The sequence below is a fragment of the Antennarius striatus genome, chromosome 5, assembly GCF_040054535.1.
Source record: "Antennarius striatus isolate MH-2024 chromosome 5, ASM4005453v1, whole genome shotgun sequence".
Taxonomy (NCBI): domain Eukaryota; kingdom Metazoa; phylum Chordata; class Actinopteri; order Lophiiformes; family Antennariidae; genus Antennarius; species Antennarius striatus.
In genome coordinates this window covers 9,821,048-9,846,730 of record NC_090780.1, presented here as the reverse complement: position 1 = coordinate 9,846,730, position 25,683 = coordinate 9,821,048, and the positions used below count along the sequence as shown (strand labels likewise).

At 41.2% G+C, this 25,683-nt stretch overlaps 3 protein-coding genes across 6 annotated transcripts; 1 reads left to right on the top strand and 2 right to left on the bottom strand.

Moving 5' to 3' along the window:
• Window positions 1–18: 18 nt before the first annotated feature.
• emp3a (epithelial membrane protein 3a (MAM blood group)) lies at window positions 19–3,737 on the bottom strand. Of its 2 annotated transcripts, XM_068314875.1 has the most exons (6): window positions 3,719–3,737; window positions 3,484–3,572; window positions 2,152–2,262; window positions 1,234–1,336; window positions 942–1,082; window positions 19–519 (listed from the first exon to the last, which is right to left on the bottom strand). In XM_068314875.1, exons 3-6 carry the CDS (start codon window positions 2,227–2,229, stop codon window positions 344–346), a joined length of 498 nt encoding a protein of 165 aa, XP_068170976.1. In that variant the 5' UTR covers window positions 2,230–2,262; window positions 3,484–3,572; window positions 3,719–3,737; the 3' UTR covers window positions 19–343. The 2 variants fall into 2 exon arrangements, with proteins under 2 accessions (XP_068170976.1, XP_068170975.1); XM_068314874.1 differs by lacking the exon at window positions 3,719–3,737 and having other exon boundaries at window positions 3,484–3,669.
• A 1,070-nt stretch (window positions 3,738–4,807) lies between these two features.
• Window positions 4,808–16,671, top strand: si:dkey-264d12.5 (coiled-coil domain-containing protein 30). 3 transcript variants are annotated; one of them, XM_068314541.1, is made up of 17 exons: window positions 4,808–5,069; window positions 6,357–6,530; window positions 6,632–6,752; window positions 7,267–7,484; window positions 7,865–7,960; window positions 8,300–8,465; window positions 8,659–8,730; window positions 9,130–9,245; window positions 10,030–10,146; window positions 10,912–11,016; window positions 11,174–11,266; window positions 12,187–12,284; window positions 12,447–12,564; window positions 14,109–14,221; window positions 14,395–14,536; window positions 15,281–15,417; window positions 15,569–16,671. In XM_068314541.1, exons 1-17 carry the CDS (start codon window positions 5,055–5,057, stop codon window positions 15,720–15,722), a joined length of 2,055 nt encoding a protein of 684 aa, XP_068170642.1. In that variant the 5' UTR covers window positions 4,808–5,054; the 3' UTR covers window positions 15,723–16,671. The 3 variants fall into 3 exon arrangements, with proteins under 3 accessions (XP_068170642.1, XP_068170643.1, XP_068170641.1); XM_068314542.1 differs by having other exon boundaries at window positions 6,354–6,530; window positions 7,267–7,478; XM_068314540.1 differs by having other exon boundaries at window positions 6,354–6,530.
• Window positions 16,471–22,121, bottom strand: LOC137594978 (N-acetyllactosaminide alpha-1,3-galactosyltransferase-like). The gene is made up of 3 exons (XM_068314712.1): window positions 22,024–22,121; window positions 20,038–20,175; window positions 16,471–19,576 (listed from the first exon to the last, which is right to left on the bottom strand). The coding sequence occupies exons 1-3, from the start codon at window positions 22,119–22,121 to the stop codon at window positions 18,892–18,894; spliced, it is 921 nt and encodes a 306-aa protein (XP_068170813.1). The 3' UTR covers window positions 16,471–18,891.
• Between the last annotated feature and the right edge of the window lie 3,562 nt (window positions 22,122–25,683).

Below are 25,683 nucleotides of genomic sequence, written 5' to 3'. Positions count from 1 at the left end.
TTTAAAAACACGGATCTGTAACAATCAGTATCGTCCTTCTTTAATAAGTAAAAACAAAAACAGGTGAAATATGAAAACAGTCATTTGAATAACACATTTGTATGTAAAAAGAAATCACTAGTAAACAATAATCAGAGCAGGTTACACGTTCTTAATCCCTAATCATTCACGTGCTTATGACACATTCATGAGTTTTATATATTACAGCATGACTGAATGACTTCAATGAGTTTCATAACTCTTCACTTGACTGACAACGACATGTCAGAGATGCCATCATAAAATAAAGCTGACTGGAGCGCACCACCTGCTTAAGAACAGGTTGTTCATCCTGTGTCTTTTGTTACTGTCTCTTGCGTAAGTGGACGTACAACACGGCACTGATAAGGAGAAGAGGGACGCACAACCACGCAACAATGAAACAGTAGCCAAAGCGTCCTCTGCTGTCATCTTTGGAATCATTCAAGATCTCCTTCCTGTGGAAGGTGAAGATGAGGCAAGCAGCAAAAGTTGTCAAACCTGCAAAAGAAAATAGATTCATTTATTAGAACAGTCTGATATTGTCCTTTTATGCTGGACTTCCACCCTAAACATTTACTTAATTATGTACTGAAAGAATAGAACTGACATTGCTTTTTATTTACCTTGTTATCAGCCAATGCCACTAAAAAGACCAAAGCAAATCAACTTTCTTGAAACTGGACCATTGGTTCAACAATAAAATCTTTACAAATTAATCACCAACAGTTGTAATTTTGAGTAATTCAGTGAAATTTGATTAAAAAATAATGCTGTAATTAATGTTTTATGGGGACAGTTTCCTTCTGCAGATTAATGGACATGAGTCCTGTCGAGATGTAGTTAGGTTTTTGTATTGTTGTATATAAATAGATTCAGGCTTTGTCATCACTTTACATGGCTAAGAATTATTCCGCCGATACCTGCAAAGGCCTGGCAGATGCCCGTGAAGTAGAAGATTCCTCCTTTGGACAAGGTGAGCAGTTGGCCCAGAAAAAATAGGAAGGAGATGGAGGAGAAAACCACGGAGAGGATCATCAGAGCCTGAACAGACTGCAGCCAGTCTGGAGGAGAAGGTGAGATGATGAGGGAGGACAGACACGAGCAAGGCTAAAAGAGTCAGTTAGAAAAATACAAACATACAAAATATGACAAGTAAATAAACAAACCAGCATTCACATGTAAACAAGCAAGCAAGTAAATAAACATTGTTACCGTTTTCATTGGTAGTGGCACACAACCAGGTGTCGGTAGCGTTATCATGGAAACAGTTATACCAGAGGTCTGTGATCTCAGATTCTGTCCAAATCCACCAGGACTGCAGGAGAGAAAGAAGGAAGAAGGAAGGAAGACAGGAAGGAAGGAGGGAAGAGAGGAGGGAAGGAAGGAAGGAAGGAAGGAAGGAAGGAAGGAAGGAAGGAAGGAAGGAAGAAAGAAAGGAAGGAAGGAATGAAGAAAGGAAGGAAGGAAGGAAGGAAGGAAGGAAGGAAGGAAGGAAGGAAGGAAGGAAGGAAGGAAGGAAGGAGGGAAGGAATGAAGAAAGGAAGGAAGACAGGAAGGAAGGAAGGAAAGAAAGAAATAAGGAAGGAAGGAAGGAAGGACGGAAGGAAGGAAGACAGGAAGGAAGGAGGGAATGAAGGATGGAAGGAATGAAGAAAGGAAGGAAGGAAGAAAGGAAGGAAGGAAGGAAGGAAGAAAGAAAGGAAGGAAGGAATGAAGAAAGGAAGGAAGGAAGGAAGGAAGGAAGGAAGGAAGGAAGGAAGGAAGGAAGGAAAGAAAGAAATAAGGAAGGAAGGAAGGAAGGATGGAAGGAAGGAAGACAGGAAGGAAGGAGGGAATGAAGGATGGAAGGAATGAAGAAAGGAAGGAAGGAAGGAAGGCAGGAAGGAAAGAAGGAAGGAAGGACGGAAGGAAGGAAGGAAGGAAGGAAGGAAGGAAGGAAGGAAGGAAGGAAGGATGGAGGGAGGGAGGGAGGGAGGGAGGGAAGAAAGAAGGAAGGAAGAAAAGAAGGAAGGAAGAAAAGAAGGAAGGAACAAACAAACAAACAAAAAGGGAATTCACAGTGATAAATCACTCCAGCGTCCACATGGATGACAACTGCAGGTCAGGACACCAGCTGACAGTTTGTCCCACCTTCTCCAGGGTGGCGATGAGGAGCATCACCAAGGTAACCAGATGCAGCACTGTTAGGGAGACGAGCAGGAGGACCATGTCTGCTTGGTTGTGATGGAGGAGTCTTCTGTCCTGTAGGTATGTTATAGGATCACGTCAGGTCAGGGGAGGCAAATAGGTCAAATCATTTTGTGTGAAGCGGCGCTTCCATGTGAAACCAATCAGCTCTGTCGTCATGGAGACCGTCCAGCCCTGCTTGTGGATGACAAAGTGTGATGGAAGTGCCGGAAACAATGAATTCTCTGTCTGCCTCTCGAGGAAACTCTTGGCCCTTTCATCAGACAGCCCAATATCTGCATTGACAATCTCTGTCCATTCGTCAAACCAGAAACAAGCCAGATGGAGGGGAGTTCCCTCCAGAACCTTCCAGCCTCTGAGGAGTCCGTCAGACCACCAGCTCACTGTAAACAACTGTTAGTCTGAAACCTCGTCTGTCTACAGCGATAAACGGTTACACGAATCAGGGCACAGACTTCATACCAACAGTACAAACGAGGACATCCCATCATCATTCTTAGGAATAAATCACAATGTAAAGTGTTTCGAGCACAGACCCCAGCGGTTCACATCAACGTTGTTGAGAAAGAGCCTCTCTGTCAAAAAAAAAAAGTGACGAATGACTCATTTGATTTTATTTTAGGCAGTGGAGTCAATTTCTCAATCATAGAAATATAGGCAAGAATGCAAGTAGAAGAGGGAAGTCAGTTTATTCAGTAATTTGGTTTCAGTTCCCTCAGATACAGTTGCTAAAATACAGAAATACATCATTTGCAATGTTGCCTAACACATATTCTCCTAAAGCACGGCTTTTGTAGTAGTAAAACTAGACAGAACACAAGTGACATGTAGTTTGTGTCTCTCATCTAGTTTAAAAATATCAAAATGATTCGTGTGATGCATCTGTTTCTGAGCTCAGACAGGAACCGCTGCCTGGCTGGACAAACTCTGCACCCTTTTTCACACCGTTAGATGCTAAATGGTTGCTGTTAGGAGGTGCACATGTTTGTCTCTCCCACCCAGCTCTGCCCATAGAGGGAAATCACCGCTGCCATTAGATTGTGGACCATTCAGGGAGGCATGTGCTTGATTACATAGCAGCACATCTGGTTTACTTTACTGTGTGGGTTACCTGGCACACGCAGAAGTAAAACGATCACGGCAGACATCACAAGCATATCATTGTGGACGGACATCTCCAAATGTACAAACAAACTATATGAGTGTGAAAATAGAGAATGAGGCGTATTTGTGATGAATCCAACATAAACAAAACAGATTAAAGAAGGTCCTTACCCTTCAGCTTCACGTCTGTATCCTTCAGTGATTGTCTTTTCCCTCCCTCTGTGCTCCGGCTGTCCTTGCGGGCGTTGTAGTTCCAAAAGCTTGGAGGCAAGGATACAAAAAAGGAATGTGACTTAGATATAGGAGGAGTTCACAACACCCATTTCCTCAAAACTTTCCCTGCCCTCCTGCTCAAAACTGTGGTATGGACCACAAATTGCATTCCTCTGCACCGACAAAAACCCACTTTTTCCTCAGAACTTCACGGCAGACATCCAGTGATCATAAATTTTGGAACAAAATGTGACGGGGTTGAGCGTGCTTTGTCCCATCATTCAGGCTCTAATGTACAAAGTCCCTCCGTCACATCATTCTTGTCATAACTAACAATGCAGTGCAAGCTGGGTTGGATCATTGAAGCCACAGTTTTGTGTCTGCTCTGCACATGTACTCATGATGTACTTCAAACTGTGCAGCTTGGCTAGAAGACCACAGCAACACCAGCACCAGAACTTCCAGACTGCGGTGATTGATATGCAGGAAATAAGGACTGATAACTGACCACATCTCACTGTAAATGTGCAGGAAGTGTCAGACCACCCAAGATCAAGGACACACTGTTTAATGCAAAAAGGGGGGAAAAAATCAACAGGGTTACATTTCAGCTACACCAAAATTACATTAAAAGTAAAATATAAAAGGATCGTTCCATTCAGAGAGGAACAATACAAAAGCAATGCATGTTGTAAAGTAAAAAACATCAACATGACACAGATATGTTGTCATTTGTTTACTCTAGGCTGCATGACATACAAACAACTACCCAGCAACTGAAGGAACAATGTTGGCCCACCTCTATATGTGACTAATACAGTACCTCTTTCATTTACCAATAAACATCTGTGGAGAAAATATTTAAAATTTACTCAACATTAAGCTGAACAGTTACATTTGCATTGAATAGTAGGAGTCACCCAAGGGGGAGCTAATGGAAACGACTTTATTTATAGTCATATAAAGACATTATCTTAAGACATTATTATTATTATTATTATTATTATTATTATTATTATTATTATTATTATTATTATTATTATTATTATTATTATTATTATTTCTTAATACATTTCACATGCAAAATATTAACTTTTAGGTGTCAGTAGAAGAAAAGTGCAAAGTTGTGGACAATAGAATAGAGTAGAATCAGAAGAAGACTGGTTTTTACACAGAGTTCCAGTTTGTCCAGAAGTTTGTTCTACGTACTCTGATCTCCTCCAAGGTGACGCTCAAGACGCCTTCACTGACCCACGGACATTCCAGCAGCTCTCGCTAAAGCCGCAGACCGTTATTTTCTGCTGCACATTCCTGCACTCAGACTCCGTGGAGACTTCAACTCTATCGCCGAGTGTGTCCGCTTGTGTCTTAGAGCAAACTTTAAGTTTGAGTTGTGTGTATGTGTATTGTGTGTTGTGTGTGTTTGACCAGTGCCCTCACTCTACAGATTAACCCTCAGAGCTGTTTGCTTTGTGAGAATGATCGCTGCTATATAATGGGATTGTTGAGAGCTTCACGCCACGGCACAAATGGATCCTCCAGAGGTACCGAACACCTTCTAACTCTTCAGTTTAGTTCTTTTACAGCCGCCAAAGATATAAAATCGAGTTAGTGAAGGTTAAATATTCAAACATAGTCACTTTATTGCTGCAAAACATGCCGACAGGATTAGTTTAACCTATACTACTGGTCACGTTTATTCATCTTAAAGTAACGAACAGGTTTTATCTGAACATCTTCTGACTGTTGTTACATTCAGTGGCTCCTGTGTGTTGTCAACGCAGCATTCTATCAAAGAGAAACACTTGAAGTGTTCTGATCTCCGACGCCCCATGAAGTACACATTCCGCTGCAGTTCGTCTGAGTGAACGAATCGGATGTCAGAGTTTAAACACAGTTGTGTGGATCGGAACTGTGGCCGCTCAAACTGTGACGTCATCGCAGAGGGTGAACGTGGGATGAAGCAGTTTAGTGGGAACAGCTGTTCCCCAAAATCTGTCCAAAACAAAACAAAACAAAACAAAACAAAACAAAACAAAACAAAACAAAACAAAAGCAAACAAATAAAAACCCCACATACTGTAGTACTGTACATGAAGTCTTCTCATTGTCGTCCAGGGTTAGGGTGCATTCAATGATAAAGCTTAGTTCCACAATTTGTAGTCGTATTATGAAGTTGACATTACGAGGAAATGTCATTAAATAAATAATACTAAAACCATTTTAAATCTTAATTTTGCAAGAAACAAAATCTTCAATCACAAGACTAATACAAAAGCATAATATGACAAAGAGTAGCGTTGTGATTTTACAAGAAAAAATTATAAGAATATATTTGTAAATATACAAGATAAGACATTCTTTGTTATTCAAAGAACAAATTCACAATTTTACTGCAGAAAAAAACAACATGACAAGGATACATAATTTCAAAAGAAAAGGCATATTTTTTTATGAGGATAAATATAATATTGCTGGAATAAATTCATAACAGACAAGTGAAGATTCATAATAAAGCATAAACTTATAATACTATTAGAGTGATTGACTTTCGGAATATTCTTGTGAAATTATTTTTTCCCCATAGAATTGCAAATTTATAATATGAATAATATGGAGACTTTTTTCTAAATATAAAAATAATGTTGAAATTTTACTTTATTCTCAAGATTACAATATTTTTCACCATTTGGCTGTATTATCTTTTGTATTATCCTGTTGTTATGTCATTTCCATGAAGGCTAAATTATGTTGTGCTAATTTAAAGATTGGAAAGCTTTAACATGTGACTTTAACTTTCTGAGGGCCATGTCCACATCTGTCTCTAGAAGGAGTTGGAGCAGATTGCCATGTGGTTTAAAGAGGAGGGTCTCGCTCCAGGGTCCCCTCAGGAGGCTCGGTTGTCTTTACTATGGCGCGCCCTCCAGTGCACAAGAAGCCGTCTGAGCAGTGTGACATGGGACCTGGACACCCAGCGATCACAACACTTCTCAGAGATGACAGAGGTGAGGTATCAACATCCAGTGAAATGATGTAGTGAAGAGCAACACAAAGTGAGTCTGAGTCTCGTAGTCAGTAGGACTTTAGTTTATTGTCTGTCTGAAAGGTACGGAAGTCCTTGGAGCAGATTCGACTCTTTACGGAGCACAAAGATGTTTTGGCTCGGGAGATTCAGGATGAGAACGATCAGCTGAAGGATCAGCTGCAGCGGCTAATATCCCTTCAAGGTCAGTCATTCTTACCTGTGTATCAAACACACATGAACAGTTTTTGAGAAAGTCTCACAGGATCTATTTGCTCCTGGACTTCGATGATCCATAGTGAATGTCAGTATGTGAATGTGTTGCTCTGCTGGATTGCCAAATTGTCCACTTTCTCCTTGTCTTTCCAATCCTTCCTCATGTATTAAAAATGCTTGGATGTGTACATTTAACTTGAGCTATCTGAACTGTTGAACACTCATTCATTTATTCATTCATTCATCTACCGCTTCATCCACCGTGGTGGCTTATCCAAGCTGACTGAGGGCGTGAGGCGGGGGAAATACCGAGCATAATGCCAGTGCACCGCAGAGACACACAGAAACACAGACAAACACACACACACACTTACTCCTACAGGCAATTTGGAACGGTCAGTTAACCTGAAGTGCATGTTTTTGGAGGTGGGAGGAAGCCGGAGAACCCAGAGAGAACACTGCCCAAGTTACATCCTAATATGCTGTAATTTCCTGTTTGATAGACTCTCAGATAAGTGAGGTGGCGAAGATGCTGTACCAGCAGGGTCTGACAGAGCTGATCCACAGCAGCCCCAGCGAGCAGGTTGCCTACCTTCTAGTGGAGAGAGCTGCCTTACTGGAAACCACTGTTGTTACTGACCAGCTGGCGGTGGACGGACATGCAGCCAGCCGGCTGGCGATGGAAGACCAAATACTGAACACCAATGAGCATCAGGTTAAAGTAAACATCCTAAACTAAGATTCTTTTCGTTTACTTTCTGGAATTATCACCATTAAATGGTGATTAATGCATCAGAGACATGTGGAATTAGGTTGTCCTGTCTTGATGTGGGACACGAGGAGGGCTCTGGACAACTCACCAGTTTATCACCAGGTTACACCAAAGACATCAACCAGTCACACACATTAATGCCTGTGGGCATTAACTCAGGACTTAATGCTTTCTTCCCCTTTATTCATATTTACCATCAGCCCGTCTCACATGGACATTCTAAAATGTCTCTGATTTCTTTAGTGGGTATAAGGATATCTCTCTTGTGTGTTTGTTTTTTCTGTGTGAAGACAATTTGTTATTGCCTCTGTGTTCTGATATTTTTCCAGTTTCCCCACAAGGGGTCGCCACGTTACGGCCAGAGCCCCTGGAAGAGACTCTTTGGACTCCACAAAGCTTCACAGAGCAAACATGCATGTATTCCTGTATGTTATTTTATCGCCATTAATAGTTTTACATTCTTCCTAACAAATATTAATGTCATACTATGTCTGTTTTAGTATATGACACAATCAGTTACAACTGACTGCACAATTTATTATTTAAAATCCAGTATTTTTAAGCTTTTATATCGGAAACATGTAGAGAACTTTGCAGGGCTGATGAAATTCAAGATCCTCCACCAGTAATATGTTTTCCTCCAGTCCGCCTCTTTAAGGTTTCTTGTCTCTTCTTGCATGTGTTCATCCAGTTGTTGTCTTTACAATGTAGGACTTGTTTTGCTATTGTTCATTTAGTAAGCTGCTCTTTCCTTCTCTCTGTAGTCTGACGCCAGGCATTTAGCTGGACAAGCGAGCAAAATGGAGAGGGAGTGTTCTCGTCTGGAGAGGGACCTGGAGGAGGGATCCCGCCGGCTGGCCATGGCCCACAACGAGATCCGGCGTTTGACAGACGAGCTGGAGTCGGCTCATCTGACCCAAAGAGCTTATGGTGAGGGAAGGAGATTTCTCATGGTAATGGCCTGTCATCGTCACAATTACAGCGCCTCCTTTTGTCATTTATAATTTAATCGAGGTGGTCACTACTGTGAGAAACTTTGCTTTACAAGGAAAATACATTACAAATAATACGTTACTAATGTTCCTATAATACATATGCAGACTTCAAACATCTGTTTTTGTAGAACCTGAGCTACAGGCTGCACAGGAGGAAGTAGAGCATCTCAGACAGGAAGTAGAAAAACTGAAGAAATATGGTGAGATGCAGGCTTTTAAATATGTTTTCTTGTGTCCTGTGTCTTTATTTGTGTATTTTCAGTGTCAAAAAAACAATCAAACAAACAAGTGCATCAGTATCGCATGTCTCGCACTATTGCTGCTTAGTTTGATCTTGGAGCCAAAGAACAGACTCAGAGACCTGACAAGTAAAAAATGAACTTACTGAAATCAGGTGGAGCGGACCGGTGAGTGGGGGTGGGTTCTGGTGTACGACAGAGAGGATGATGTGCTGCGTTAGTGTGTTGGCAGTGTTTGCATTTTCTTATTGCTGTGTTTTAGAATACTCCATAGGGAACATTCCAATGGTCACTGTGAAAGCCTTTAAACATGTAATATTATCAGTCTGATGAGTGCATTATGCGACTTCCTTGAAAAAGAAATGGTGGAACTGCGAAAGGCCAAAGAGATGAACGATCGCCTGGACCTTGAGATAAGAGCCTTGAGGAAGAGGGTTTGCACCCTGGACGCTGAAAAACGGTCCCTGCAGCAGACGGTGAGAGATCTGCTGATGTAATTTTATTTGTCAGTAAAATATTCTAATACAACCAAAGTCGGCTGGGATTGGTTCCAGCATTACCCATGACCTGCGTTTCAGACTAGCGGCTAAAGATAAGACGGTCGTGTCAATCAAGGAGATGAATGAATGAATAATTCCATGTAGATTTTTTTTTTTCATAAAATTTCAAACATCAATAAAATTACCACTGATTATTTATGTTGCTGAGACATACCAGTGCAATGACCCTCAGTTGATGTGTTTCCATCTGCCTCATCATAGCATTAGAAAACAAAACAGTGATAGTTGTAACTGGATATAGAAGTGTGGCAAATTGTGACATCTTCACTCTGAAACAGGAAGTTGTTATATCTTCACTGTACTAATGATGCACAATCCATCCCATAAATGTCAAAATTCATTTTTGTCTCAGCTTTCTGCAATGACAGTTTTAATTTTAGTGCACCGCTATTAGTGTGTTGTCATATTTATCTGACACTTCATCAGGTCAGCCATGAAGCTCAATGTGTTTTCAATCTGTAATTCATTTTACATAGTGCTAGTGCTCTTCCTCTCTTTCATGGTATTATTACTACTCCCACTACAACTATTTGTACCCTAACCCTAACTTTAACCCTACCGATTTGTTTCCTACAGTAAACTATGTTTGGGTTTTGTTTTGACCAAACAACTCATACATTAATCAAAATAATATATCAGCAAATTATTCAGTGATGAAAATTATTTGCGGCCTGTGATATTATGTGTGTGTTTCCCTCAGGTGGAGTGTCTGCAGGAAAGCGTGGAGCAGAGGGAGTCGCCCCCAGGGGAGCATCAGGCTGAGCGGGAGCGCCTCACGCAGCAGATTCAGGCCGACCAAGCTCACAAGTCATCTGAAGTAAGTCCCACTCTGCCGATCCCTGAGCAGTTTGTTCTCCCATTTAGCTGATGTCACATTCCCAGAATTCCAACTTCTGGGCCACCATTATTGAGGTCAACAGCTCATAAATGACAGCAAGTACTTCTACTGAAATACTGGACAAAAATAAGTGAAATGACAAATATTTAGTTTCAAATTGTTGGTTAAGATATCAAAAATAAATCAATAAAATATACAGTAATCAATAAGCAGCTTCAGAGTTTTATTATTACTTGTATATTTTAGTGCACCCCAGGTCTTTTCTCCTGCTTTCTTTATTGTTGGCCTTCAGAATGATGCACCAAAGTTAGATTTTTTTTTTTACTGTCCAATGTCAGAGCTGACATTGAACCACCAGTCCAACATAAAATTAAAAAAAAGAACAGCCTGGAAGTCTGTTGATAAAAGAAAATTCAGATGAAATGCTGTAATATTTGTAGACTTAGAGTGACGTTGTTTATAATCTTTTGTTGGAATACTGGCTGTCTGTAAAAATAATTCTGAGAGGAAACAACAAAAATAAAAGTGGAGATATTTCAATAAATGAAATAAATCAAGCATTATGTACAAAAATGTGATGCAATGCATGGTATTTATTCTCTATTGAAAATCTGAGTAAACTTTTTCAAATATATGGATTATTTTCAGATTACAAATCAAATTAAGTACCTGAAGTTTTAGTGTCTGTGTCATTATGAAATGTTAAATAAACATTTAGATAGATAAAATAAGATTGTATTCCAGCAGAGGGAGGAGGACAGGTTGGGGTCGGCGCTTCAGCAACAGTCAGACGAGCAGCAGCGGCAGACCTCGCCACTTCAGGCCGACTGTGGAACTGACTCAGCAGAAGTAAGTGACACTGTACAAACTACTGAACCTTACATCAGAGGACCTCCTGCTTTTGACCCAAACAGAACGAGATCAGAAAGCAAAGGTTCAACAACACAATTGAGTAAAACGTACACAGATAAAATGGTGAATGATCCTGTTGTGTTTCCACTCCCAGTCATGTGACCTGACGCAGATCAACGACGTCTGCAGAGATTTGAGAGCGAAACTCAGCAGTCAGTCGAGATGTCTTTGGAAGAAGGAGTCAGAGGTGTGTGAGTCAGTGTCATCAGGGTGTTGTCTGTCTGTCTCTCCGTCTGTCTGGGTTTCTGTCTGCCTACTGTCTGTCTGTCTGTTGGTCTGTTCTGATAATACCTGAAAACTTTTCTTTCAATCTCTACTTCACATTTTGTCAGTAAATTATTGGAGACCAAAGGGGGGTGCAGTATGGAATTTGGTGTAAATTGGGTTTAATAAAGTCAATATTGACATACCTGAAGAATCAGCTGCTGCGTTCAATATCTATTACACACGTGTCGTAACTGGACAACAGGGTAGAGCTCAACTCATCTCCAGTTAGAGCCACACAGATAAGAAGGAGAAGCCAACAGAAATATGTGAATCACCAAATAATCCTCTCATGTGAGAGAGGATTATTTGGTGATATCACAGCAGCTGGAGACATGATCTGAGCCAGTAGTTCAAACTTGCATTCGACAGATCACTGGATTTAGGGAGTGGCATTTTCCACCACAGGCAAAGAGAAGTCACACATTTTCTGATGCGTCATCTGACAAAATGGGTCTATTACTGATGAGATCATAACATAACACTGTTGTGAAAATTTAGTCATTATATTTTTTTAAGTAAAATACTTAATATACTATAATTGGTTTACTATAATAATAATTCTAATTCTAATTTAATTGTGACTAAGCCTGTTAAAGTAATAATGACATCAATTGTGTAAGAAAATAGGAATCTTTAGTGTAATCAATAAATGAGATTAGACGCCTTTTCTAAAACCGATCATGTGATAAACTTGAGGTCATTAGGGGGTCAACTGTCCTCTCAGTGATGCAGGTTCAGAGTTTAGTGTATTTGTCTTGAACAGGCACTGCCCTAGTGACATTAAAACATTTGCAGATACACAACGCCCAACAACAACCATTCTTTTCCTCAACCTATCAGATACGCTCCCTAAAGCAGCAGCTGGATAACTCCCATAAAGATCTGGAGAAACTTATCAGAACCATCTGCAGCAAAGAGAACCAACCTCAGGATGAAAGGTAAAGTATTATCCATTAACTACTGTCTGTGTGTGTGCGTGTGCGTGTGTGTGTGTGTGTGTGTGTGTGTGTGTGTGTGTGTGTGTGTGTGTGTGTGTTCTTGTGTCAGGTCATGCTGCAATACATAAGTCAAGGTTTCTGTGTTTCTCTGTTTGTTTGAAGGCAGTGGAACAAGAAAGAGGCAAATTCACAGCGTTGTGAAAACATCGAGTGTCACGTGAAAGACGAACAGCGGACACGAACGCAGCTTCTGCTGAACGAGGACAACACATCACACGAGGTCGTTTTTTTATAGGGTCACTATTCGAACGAAGGGGTTGGTCTTTCAATGACAGTAAGAGATAATGTTAGAGGTAATAGACAGACAGACCGATTGATCGATCGACCACAGATCCCCCTTCACCTTTACGAAAATATTTGATTCACAAGTTGGCTAAAGTTTATCCCAAATAAATATCTTCCAAGTAAATTCCAAATAAATAAATATCTTTTAAGATGAAGCCTTATATTCACATAGCTTTGAGAGTGTTTCTTCTTTTGTTGTACAAAAGCTTCCTAATCAGACATCTATTTTGTTTGAAGGTGTTTGCTATGAAGGCTCTTTGAGAAGGGAATTTATAATGATATAATTCTATTTTTACACAGTTATAATGATGTCTTAAGCTTACATTCCAAAACAGTATCTGAATTAAATCAGCTTAATCTTATCTAATGTGTTTTTATATCTTAAAATAATAAATATCAGACAAGAAATGGGGCAGTAAAAAAAAATACAGGATAAGTAAAAGTAAGTGTTGTCCACCTGGTTGTCAAACCTGAACCTGCATGTAGAGATAGAGCCCCAAACCTTAATATTACAGTTAACTGGGCTTCTATTAAGACACACTCTTGAAAACATATCCAGTCTTTTTCATGACTTTTTTCATAATACTTTTTTTTTTGTTTTGCCAGAAGGACAACTTACATTTCTCCACACACACACATTAACACCTAACTGCAAATTAATCACCACTTCACCAGTGACTCTTTAGACTGTGGGAGGAAGCCTGTGGTGGAACCCAGAGGGAACTCATAATGATTTGAGGAGAATATGAAAAGTCCAGGGCCCTTAGAGGGATCTGATCCCAGATCCATCTTGCACAGCTATGCTGCTGAGCCTCCCTGTAGGGTCCATAACTTCCAATGAGTTTTCTATACAAGGTTCAAATAATTACAGCCATGATGTCCCTGAACAGTCTAAAAACTGTGTGTCTCTTCCCCTTTGAACAACACCGGTGATTAATGGCTGTGACCGTAAATCTCCTGTGGCTGTCCTGGTCTTTACCACACATCCTCTAGTCTCCAACGAGTATTATTCCAACATTAATCACATTCAGTGTGGCTACTGGCTGCTACAATTAATAACACACAATAATCCTCATATGAAACTCTTGCTGAGCAGAGAACAAAAAATACAGCTTAATGTAAAGGGACTCCTACCCTTCTCTCAGCCACTGCATTCATTATCTGAGATTTCTGCTTGCAAAACAACGTGTCCTGAATTGCCCGATCTCTGCTAAGGCATTTTCTAGAGACAACATATTTACTTCAGTAGATTCTTTTGTCAATGCCAGCCACACGTTCTACCTTTCCATAAAACATAAATGATTAAGTTTCTCCTCTTGGTTTAAGCATTAAACTATCATTCTATAACAGATTGAGGTAACTAGTTTCCAGTTAGAGAAACATGTCATTTACTCTCATGACTGCTCCAAACTATTGTCTTTGACTATAGGTGCTGCGCTGAATTTATTTATTCCTGTAACTGCTGATGTTTGTTTGCAGGTGTCTCCTCACTATCAAGAAGCAGTAAACACAGTGTTGTCCAATCACGACAAGTGTAAAACACTCAAAAAAGAGATCTGTGAAACCCTTATATGCCTCGATAACGAGCGAAGGTAACAGGCCAAAAACTTTTCAAACTGAACCCCTGTATATACTATACATATTATGTATGCGTGTCTATATACAGTATACATACATACCATTGTGCTATGTTTTGCCAAAGTTAAAAACATTCTTAATTGCCTTTATTTAAATATCAAATTTTTCATATCTTTTCTGTCAATAGTAAAAACCACGAGATGAAGGAAAAGCACAAGGTAAAGCTTTGTCGAGCCAAACAGAAGTTTGATGATGAAATCACATGGCGTGATGAGAAGATTAAAGCTCTTGAGCGAGAACTCTCCTTGTGCTCTCATTCACTAGCAAAGGTAAATCCACGTTGTACCACTTTATGAATAGCAAAAACAGAAAGGACCCACGCCCGCTTACAAGACGAAGGATTCAAAGAAAATGTCAAAGAACTTCTTTGTGTTTTGAAAACCTGTGTTCAGTGTTCATTGCTTCTGAAATGATCCCTGTATTCACAGATCTGGCACAACAAAAACACCTCTAGCAAAGTGGTGCTGCAGCTTAAAAATTTATATAACAGAAAAGGATCACAGTGGTTGTTAAAGAATTCCAGTCCGAAAAGTACTGATAAACTGATGAGTGTCTGAGTTTACACCAGACAGTTCTTCATAGTGTTCTTGTTGTCCGACAGGAACCATGACGCATGACGCATAACGCTGGGGCTGTCATCATTTTTATCCAGATTTGGATTTTCCTCATTTACACAACAACTGGGACAATGGTGTTTTTGAAAAATGTCATTCTTTACATCTGGAACATTAAAAAGTGTTGAGTTTTCCCCCCAGAAATCCCTGTTCTAAAGTAAATGAATGGCTAAAACACAGTGAAAGTTTTCCTTTTAGATGATGGAGGGGTTGTTACGTCAACGGGCCTCCAGATAGCATTCTCTCTTCAGCTAGAACCATTCTCACTGAAACCTGAACAACTGGAAAGTTATCAACTCTATGTCATGTGAAACTATGTCAATACATTATACTGTCAGTGTGCCAAGCCCTTATTGACATAAGACTTACTCTGTGACTTCATTCATTTGTCTTTTGCAGGAGAAAGAGGTTACTATAAGTATAACAGTGGAAAATGACAAACTACTTGTTGAGAGGAGGAAGCTGCTCCACCAGCTTAATGAGGAGGAGCAGAACAAGAAAGACAGCAAGCTAACTGCTACTTTATCCAAAAGCAGGTACTGAACTTACATTATCAACCTTAACTGCTGATGAGTCCCTACTTTATCAACACATGAATACTGTAACCAAAATAATTCCCAGGGATAATCACCCATTTATTGCACATTTAGACTTATTGATAAAAAAAAGAGACATTTGTGTTCATAGGATGGATTTTCTGGAGATGGAAAACAAGAAACTCCGAAAAATACTCCACATGTCCAATCAGCAATCTGTCCTGGGATACAACCTGCAAAACATGAACTCACTTCAATGTGCTGAGATGCCAGGCACAGTTAAGTCTTCATCTTTATACATGTGATTTGGGGTTGTTATCTGTTGTAATAATACTGTGGAGCGCCTATTTGTCCAGCAAGGGAGTCAAGTAACAGTATGTAGATGTACAGTAACCATATGTGAGTGTACGTCTCATTCTTGGATGGATCATCAAGAACGTAGACTTGTCAATTGTTGACTAAAAATCTTGCTGAAGTTTTGCAAGTGCCATCTCGTTTGTTTGTAGAAAAGTGGTAAAATTCAGTAAAGAGGGTAGATTTAAGTTATCAGGTCATTATAGAATTGATAATGAGGCACTGAATCAAATGAGGATCAATCTGTTGGTGTCATTAGAAGGAAAGTTAAATAAAATACATTTAAATTGATCAGATGAATGCACACAGGGTTGGGTTGTGGGGCGGTAAAGGCTCAGTGGTAGAGCGGTCGTCCAATGTTCCAAAGATTGATGGTTCGAATCCCTCTCCCGCCCAGCCGCCTGTAGTGTGAGCTGACAGTGGGAGGTGTCAGCTCACCTCTGGAGCACTGCCAAGGTGCCCTTGAGCAAGGCGTCGTCCCCCTTTACAAAGTTGCTCATTTGGGGCGCACCATGTAGGAGCTGCCTGCCACTCTACCTCCCCCCGCATGCGTACAGGCCCCCTTGTGTGTGGTTGTGTGCGTTGTGGGCCTGTACATACTAACATACAGTGTATATATGCATGTGTTTGTTCAAACTAGAGTGTGCTCTTAATTTCCATTCGCGGATTACTAAAGTATACTAAAATAAAACATTTAAAAAAAAAAAATATCATTCAGCATTAACTGTGACTTCACAAACATGAAGGTCCCATTTTTAATGCAGTGATGTCCACTACAGAATCCACTGTCTGAGTATCACAACCATGCAGTTTTGGTTTTTCGATTTGTCACTTGTGTACACAGATTGTTTTTTAAAATTGTAACTTGAAATTTTGTACTAAAGATGATGAAATCCTTGACTTCTTTGCCATTTGTTTTTGTTTTTGTTGAGAAAAGTTCCACTTTTTGCCAGGGACTGGAGGGTTCTGGCGGAGGTGTAAGGGGTGGGAGGTCCTTGAGGCGGTCAGGGGCCTTGTCATGGTAAGTGACGACAGTAATCTCGCAATGTAAGGAAAGTCAGTGCAGGTTGTGGAGCATCAGTGTAATGTGCCGCTTCCTTTTTAAAAATTCTCTTTAGGAATATTGTTTTGGAGGAATTGAAGCTTTGGGGATACTTTCTGGGGATCCCAACAAACAGAGTATTGCAGTAGTCGACCATGGAGGAGACAAAAGAAAGGTCAAAGTTCTCTACATCTGTCAGGATGAGGGTTGGACAGGAGGAAGTTATGACTCGTCTACATCACTATCTTCCCCAGGGAGGCGGTGAGGGTGGTGGGTAATGGTGGAAATGATGACGATGATTATGATGAAGCTTTTCATCATCATAGCTGTGAAAGGAGATGCTGTGCCGGGTGATGAAATGGTATAGTACAGTAATGAAGATATAGTGAGCCAAGGCTGGATGCTTGTGGGACACCACAGATCGCTCTGGCTGTTTGGGACTTGGTGTTTCTCAGGCTGACACACCCAGCCCTGCCAGGCAAATAAGAGGCAATCCAGCCTAGAGTGGTGTGACACAACATCAGTATGCAGGTGGTTGAGGAAGATACGGTGGTCAATGTGTGGAATTCTGCAGTCAGGACCAGGAGGATGAGCAGGGAGGAGAAACCAGTATTGGCAGGAATAAGGAACATTTAGTGACCCTAAGAAGTTCTCTCTCTCTGCGATGTGGGCAGATATAAAACCAGACTGGGATTTGTCATACAGAGATTGAAATTTTTTTTTTATTTTTATTTTTTTTTATTTTATATACTGGTTTGATCCCCGAAGGGAAATTAAGAAAGCACACTGTAGCTACTGATTACAAACGCATGCATATATGTGAGTACAGGCCCCTGTATCACACACACACACACAAGGGGGCCTGTAGGCATGCAGGGGAGGTAGAGTGGCAGGCAGCTCCTTCTTGGTGCGCCTCAAATGAGCAATTTGTAAAGGGGACGGCACCTTGCTCAAGGGTGCCTCGGCAGTGCTCCGGAGATGAGCTGACACCTCCCACTGTTAGCTCACCTCCGGGTATTTTTGGGGGGGCGGGAGCGGGAATCGAACCGCCGATCTTAAATCATAGGACGACCCGCTCTACCGCCCGCTTTACCACTTTACCAATTGAAGGTGATATGGTCGCCGTTGGAACCAGTATTTTCAAGCATCTTGGAGATGAATGTTAATGTGAGATAGACTGGAAATTGGAAATGATTTCTGGGTCCAGGGTGGATTTTTTTCAGAAAAGGTTTGCTAACACAGTTTAAGTGACACTGGAACCTGGCCAGATTATAACAAATGATAAACCATTTGTGATAAATTTATTTATGATTAATGGGTTTATGGCAACCAGGTTTGATCTGATGAACGTGGTAGGGAAGGGGTCCAAGGTATAGCTGGATGGCTTCATTCAACAATTTTGTGACGTGTCACCAGCCAGTAGTGCCTGATATCCTGAATACTACTAATCCATCTGAAACTCATGAATAAAACAAACACAAACACATGAAAAAAGATAAGCAGACTCTTTCTTTTTTACTAGTCTCCTTACATCTAAAAAAAAATCCAAGTTTCTCGTTTTTACATTTTAATCCACAATTGGGTAACACAGCGGTGATGGTTTACACTATCCCTTCACATCAAGAAGTTGCGAAGTGTGAATCTACCTGAAGACCTGGGATGTTTGCTCTCAGAGCTTGTTTGTTTTCCCTCTGTCTGTGTGCATTCCCTCCGCGTTCTACAGTTTCTTCCCACCACCACAAACATGGACCGTAGCAAGGAATGACAGTGATTGGATGTTTGTCGTTCTATGTGGTATTAAACTGGTAACTTGTGAAGGAATGACTGACTGCCTGACTGAACGAATGAACGAACAAACGAACGAACGAATTTATGCTGCTTCAGGATTAATAAAACTACTTAAAATAAAAAGAAATGGGGAAAGAGAGGAATTTGATATGCATTCAGGCACACGTGCCAGCATGACAATGAAACAACAACATTTGGAAAAATAGAATGATCTGACAGTTATGTTAGGCTACTTAGCTTAGGAGCCATCTATTAAATATTGTAAAGGTGTATTTTAACTCCATAACACTTTAACCTGTGCGCAGCGTGTCATAATGTTTTGGTGCCCACAGCAGTCGCGTGACTCGTAAGGCTTCAGGGGAGCCAATACTGCTGTCCCAGCAGTACTCTGGAGAGAGCACCCTACTTGGTTTATGAAGCCAAAAGTACTTGTTAAGATGGCTCTCGTCGTGCCACAAGGCCTCCACTTCATTCGTCTTATCCTCCATGATGTTTTGATAGCAGGCATCAGTCAATGCTTTTACATTCTTCCACGTGCCTCCAAAGATAGCAGCATGGTAGTAGAAATCCCCACTTTCCATGTAAGCCTTTGACTTTGGGTTGCGGTCATATGTGAATTGATCCTTTGGAAGGTTGTAGTAGTGGGCATGAAGTAGAGCCACAGAGTCTCCCAGAGCCTCAGAGCCAAATCTCTCAGTAAACATCTGGTCCACATCAAAACAGAAGACATGTGTGCAGCAGTGGCGAATCTCAGATTCAATGACCTCTGATATTGTCTTCATTCGCATCATGGAGATGTCCTGCCACCGGGGGTATCGCTCCACTTTGATGACTTTCATCTGCCGCTGAGGAGCCAGTTTGATGTCTGGCACCTTCTCTGGTGTGTCTGTAAATATGTAATATATGACAGGCAATCCCAACATGAAGTGCTGCTCTGATGAGCTCATGAAGGTGTTGAGGTAAGCATCCAGGTACCTTTGATGAAAGAGGCAACAAGACCGACATCATGACTTGTTCCTGCATCTTAGAAACATGGTCGTCACAGGCGTTAGCATTTTGGTGACTGTGTCATATTCACTTCAGCATAAGATTTTTGGGCTCTACAGTTTGGATTACAGTTAGGAAATATATCTCCTGCCTAAGTCCATGTAAAATTTTAGATTGAAATAAAGAAATAAAATCCCTAATGTTCACCATTGACACAGCTGCCTTTGGGTTCTCACAATATTACAGAAAAGGAATACAGATACAGTTTATGAGTAATAGATTTAACATGTTTCTCCATGTCCCACCCTCCCACCAATATTTATTCAGTTCTTCAATTCAGTGAAAGCATGACCTCCTTGTCAGAGGTGGTAAATGCTGTGCATTTGGCAGACAAGAATACATTTGTATGTTAAATAAAAATCCTTAAATAAAGCAGTGTGAAAACAAACCTGCCAACAGCAAACACAGTTAAAGCCACAGATGATCCTTGTTGCTTGTGCATCTGGTCAAACAAATCAGGGACAAACATCCCCTCCCAGATGATGGGGGCTTTCCAAGATGTGAGTGTTTGCACATCAGACCTTGACCTGTGACAAGAAGAAAAATAGAAGACTGCTAAAGTCTAAAACATAGGGACCTGGATTATTATAAAATAATGTGCTATGTCAGCCTAAGTGTTATTCTATCCTTTGCAAACCCTTCTTAATAAAAAGAACACATGTTGTTGTTTTATACTTAGGCTAAGGGGGGGGGGGGGGGGGCAGAGGCTTAATCTTGTCTGTACATAATGATGTATGGTTAATTCACATCTCAAGAACTGCTGGATTGAAAGTATGTTTGTCACACACTGTGTATCGTTCATTGTAAGGTTTTTTCAATTTATACACACATGTGCACACACACGCACACACACATACACACACACACACATACACACACACACACACACACAACAAAATGGCCCTCGAGAGCTGTTGAGAATGTCTGAGGCAGAAGAAACTCAATAAAAGTGCAGAGAAGGAGGAGCAGGCAACCTGGAGTGACAAGTCCCCACATGGCATGTACCACCATCACCAAGTTAAAGAGGCAGATAACAAGAAATCATAAGGCACCAAACATGGCAGCACAAGAACGAGTACAAGAGAGGATCTACCAGAAAAGATCAGACCCAAGAGAGATGCAGAGATGTCCCTGAGATGGTCCAGCACATACTAACAGTGTAAATGCTAGCTGGATCAGCATACATGGAGAGACACAACCAAGTGGCTGGGATTGTGTGCAGGGACATTTGTACCCAGTATGGAACAGAAGTACTAAAATCCCAGAGGGCCACACCAGCGATGGCTGACAACAACAGGGTCAAGGTGCTGTGGAACTTCAGCTTTCAGACTGACATACAGCTGAAGGCTAACCCACTGGACACAGTGATAGTGAGGAAAGTGGAGAAAGATAGTTGTAGTGATTGATGTGGTGACACCAGCTGAGCCAACATCAGAAAGAAGGAAACCAAATAGGCTCAAAGTATCAAGGGTTGAAAGAGCAGCTGGAACAGGTGTGGAAGGTAAAGGCCAGCCTCTCAGGGCAGTGACTCCTGAACCAGGAGAGTGGCTCCAACAGATACAAAGAACAATATCTGAGGCCTTAGTCCAGTGGAACACAATCCTAGGAACAGTTAAGATCCTGTACAGAACCCTCAGACTCCCAGGCCTCTGGTGGAGGACCTGAACTTAATGATGACATGGTGACGCCCTATGATATGCATGGTTGTCTATAAGTATACTAAATACTTCATAGTTGTTGTTACATACAAGGTTTTCAAATGTTTGTTTTGCTGAAGCCATTTTGATGTCTTAATGTTTTGAAGGAGGGGGCTGTGTTTCTATTTATTATAGTTCTATCAACTTCACAAACCTACAGTTTAGCAAAGCCTTTAATCCCTATTTTTAAAAAAAAAAGGTTTTCAAAAGTTAGTTGTTGTTGATGATTTTTTTTTTTAAAAATCTTTTTTCTTCTCCTTTCGGCTTTTCCTTTCAGGGGTCGTCACAGCAAATCAGTTCCCTCCATCTAACCCTGTCCTCTTCTCACACACCAACTACCTTCATGTCCACTCCCAAAGAGAACCTCAGCATTTCCATCTCTGCTACCTCCAGCTCTGTCTCCTGTCTTTTCTTCAGTGACACTGTCTCTAGACCAAACAACATCGCTGGTCTCACCACGGCTTTGTACACCTTTCCTTTCACTTTAGCTGAAACTCTTCTATCACACATCACACCTGACACTTTTCTCCACCCGTTCTATCCTGGCTGTATATGCCTCTTCACCTCTTTTTCACACTCTCCATTGCTCTGGGCTGTTCACACACATGTACTCTGTCTTACATGTCCTGCACTGCTCTAACATACTTCTCTGCCACTCCAGACTTCCTCATACAATACCACAGTTCCTCTGTGGGCACCCTGTCATAAGCTTTCACCAGATCTACAAAAACACAATGGATCTCCGTTTGGTCGTAGCTGCACTGCTCTATCAACATCCTCAAAACAAATACTGCATTTGTAGTACTCTTTTTTGGCATGAAACCATACTGCTACTCACAAATGCTCACTTTTGCCCTTAGTCTAGCTTCAACTACTCTTTCCCATAACTTTAGTGTATGGCTTATCAGAAACACTGCCACCTCTCCTAGACACTTCCAAACCTCTACAGGTATATCATCAGGACCAACTGCCTTTCCACTCTTCATCCACTTCAGTGCCCTCCTCACTTTATCTTGACTAATCTTTGCTACATCCTGGTCCACAACAGTCACCTCTTCTAGTCTTTGTTCTCTCTCATTTTCCACGTTCATCAACTCTTCAAAGTACTCTTTCCATTTTACCATCACACTACTGGCACCTGTCAATACACTTCCATCCCTATCCTTAATCACCCTAACCTGCTGCATGTCCTTCCCATCTCTGTCTCTCTGTCTTGCCAACCTGTAAAGATCAGTCTCTCCCTCCTTACTGTCCAACCTAGCATACAAGTCATCATAAGCCCCTTGTTTGGCCTTTGCCACCTCTACTTTCACCTTACGCTGCATCTCCCTGTCCTCCTGTCTACTCTGCTTAGTCCTCTTAGGCCCCGTCCACACGGTACCGGAACTCTTTGAAATTGCAACTTTTTTCACCCCACATAGAAAACGATTTGCGTCCACACGACAGCGTTTTCAAAAAGATCACCGTCCACACATATCCGCATCAGTGCATTGATCAACACGTGTATAAGTAGAACAACTCAGAAAACGACAGGAGAGAGGATCGGGACATGTGGAAATTCACGCTGTTCCTTCTGGAGGACGACCTTCATCACAGAGTTTTCCCACCAGCAGGTCTGACCCAGAACTGGCGTCGGCGTCTTATACGAGGAACGTGAATGAATGAATGAATAAATATATACATATATAAACTTTATGGCACATAAACGAAGAAACAGACGAACAAATGTTTAAGTGCAAAGCGTATTTATGAACGCATCTTCGACGTGGAGCTGTTATACGTCAGAAAATAGCCGGTTTTACCTCCGTTTGTACATGTAGACACGGGTCACATGCATGACGTCACAACGGTTTTGGTCCCAGGGACACGCCCCCCTGATAGAAAAAGTTGTGGATACAGCGTCCACACAACACAGACCCAGCGTTTTCAAAAAATTCCACCTTGGCCAGCATTTTCAAAAAGTTGCGTTTTCATTTCGGATATCTGCGTTGTTACGTGGACGGAGGGTGTAAACACGACAAAAAAGTTGCGTTTTCAAAAAGTTCTGGCATCGTGTGTACGGGGCCTTTGTGTTCCACTTCTTAGCTAACCTCTTTCTCTGTATACACTCCTGTACCACTTCATTCCACCACCAAGTCTCCTTATCTACTTTCCTTCTAGAAGACACACCAAGTACTCTCCTACCTGTCTCCCTGATTACATTAGCTGTAGTTGTCCAGTCATCTGGAAGCACCTCCTGACCACCCAGAGCCTGTCTTAACTCCTTCCTAAAAGTCATGCAACACTCTTCCTTTTTCAGCTTCCACCATTTCGTCCTCTGCTCTGCCTTTGCCCTCTTGATCTTCCTCACCACCAGAGTCATCCTACACACCACCATCCTATGCTGTTTGGCTACATCCCCGCCTACCACTACTTTGCAGTCACTGATCTCCTTCAGATTACATCATCTACACATGATGTAGTCTACCTGTGTGCTCCTACCACCACTCTTATAGGTCACCCTATGTGTCTGCCTCTTCTGGAAGAAAGTATTCACTATGGCCATTTCCATCCTTTTTGCAAAGTCAACCACCATCTGTCCTTCTGCATTCCTCTCCTGGATACCAAACCTGCCCATCACTTCCTCATCACCTCTGTTCCCTGCACCAAAATGTCCATTGAAGTCTGCACCAAAGACAACTCTCTCACTTCTAGGTATTCTCTGGATCACCTCATCAAAGTCCAAACAGAATTTCTCCTTCTCCTCCAGCTCACATCCTACCTGTGGAGCATACCCGCTAACAACATTGAACATCACACCTTCGATTTCTAGCTTCAGACTCATCACTCTATCTGACACTCTTTTTACCTCCAGGACATTCCTAACAAACTCCTCCTACAAGATAACTCCTACTCCATTTCTCCTCCTATCTACACCATGATAGAACAACTTGAACCCTGCTCCTAAACTTCTAGCCTTGCTACCTTTCCACCTGGTCTCCTGGACACGCAGTATGTCTACCTTCCTCCTCTGCATCATGTCAACCAACTCTCTACCTTTTCCTGTCATAGTTCTAACATTCAACGTCCCTACTCTTAGTCCTATACTCTTGGTGTTCCTCTTCTCTCTCTTCCTGCGAACGCACTTTCCTCCTCTCCTTCTTTGACCAACAGTAATCCAATTTCCACTGGCACCTTGTAGGTGAACAGCATCGATGGCAGTAGTTGTTAACCTGGGCTTTGACCGATCCGGTATGGGAGTCTTAGGTTTGATTCGCATGTTTGATTTGGTAAAAGTTTTACGTCGGATGCCCATCCTGACACAACCCTTTGTATTTATCCAGGCTTGGGACTGGCACAATAACACACTGGCTTGTGCCCTTTTGTGGCTACATTTTTTAAAGAAATAAATAGACTGCCTAAAATTTATTGGAACATCATGATTGAAAACACACAAAAGACCTACAGCATTATAAGAGGTTTTTATTTGTTTGCTAGTGTCTCAGTATTGTGTGGAGTTGGGTCATTCAGTGTTTTAAATGCTAGTGATGATTTATTCAACAGCAAATGTAAAAATCCAATTTAGACTCTGTTTATATGTGAAAACAGATATGACCGTATCAATAGAGGAGGTTTTTAGAAAACGCAAAGCAGTTAAAGCAGAGATTAATTTGTAAATATTTTTCAGACATTTACTAAAACAATAAAAAAAAGTCAGTTCATTGAACTTCTTTCTTCTTCGTTCATACATGTTTGTTGCGAATTGCTTTACTTGTTGATACACTGACGAAAACAATTTTGTTTTGTTTGAGCAGTTTGTTGTTCAAGAAAATGAACCAAAGCTGGGAGGCTACATCTCTGTGCCAATAACTACAGTACTCACAAAGTACATGGGTACTGACAGACTGACTGACTGACCCATAGACAGACAGACAGACAGACAGACAGTCAGACAGACAGACAGACAGACAGACAGACAGACAGACAGACAGACAGACAGACAGACAGACATTCAGACAGACAGACAGACAGACACAGACACACAGACAGACATTCCCGGGATTGTAGAAAAGAGAGCTTGTGCTCATTAAATCTTACCCAAAATCGAGGCTGATATTGACTCCATTGCCCTCAGTCAACACTCTTTCCTTGTCCAAAGGGCTGTTCTCCATGACTGAGGCTATTAAACATCTAACATCAAAACATAACATAATTCAAACCACCTAATAAAAACTTAATGTTTGTTGTTGCGGTCATTAATAAGCTTTAGTTTCAAGTGGAAAATGTATTAGATACACCTGACTAAAGAGGAGGTAGCCTAACATTCATGAAGGTGAGGGTCACTGATTTTTAAATTAA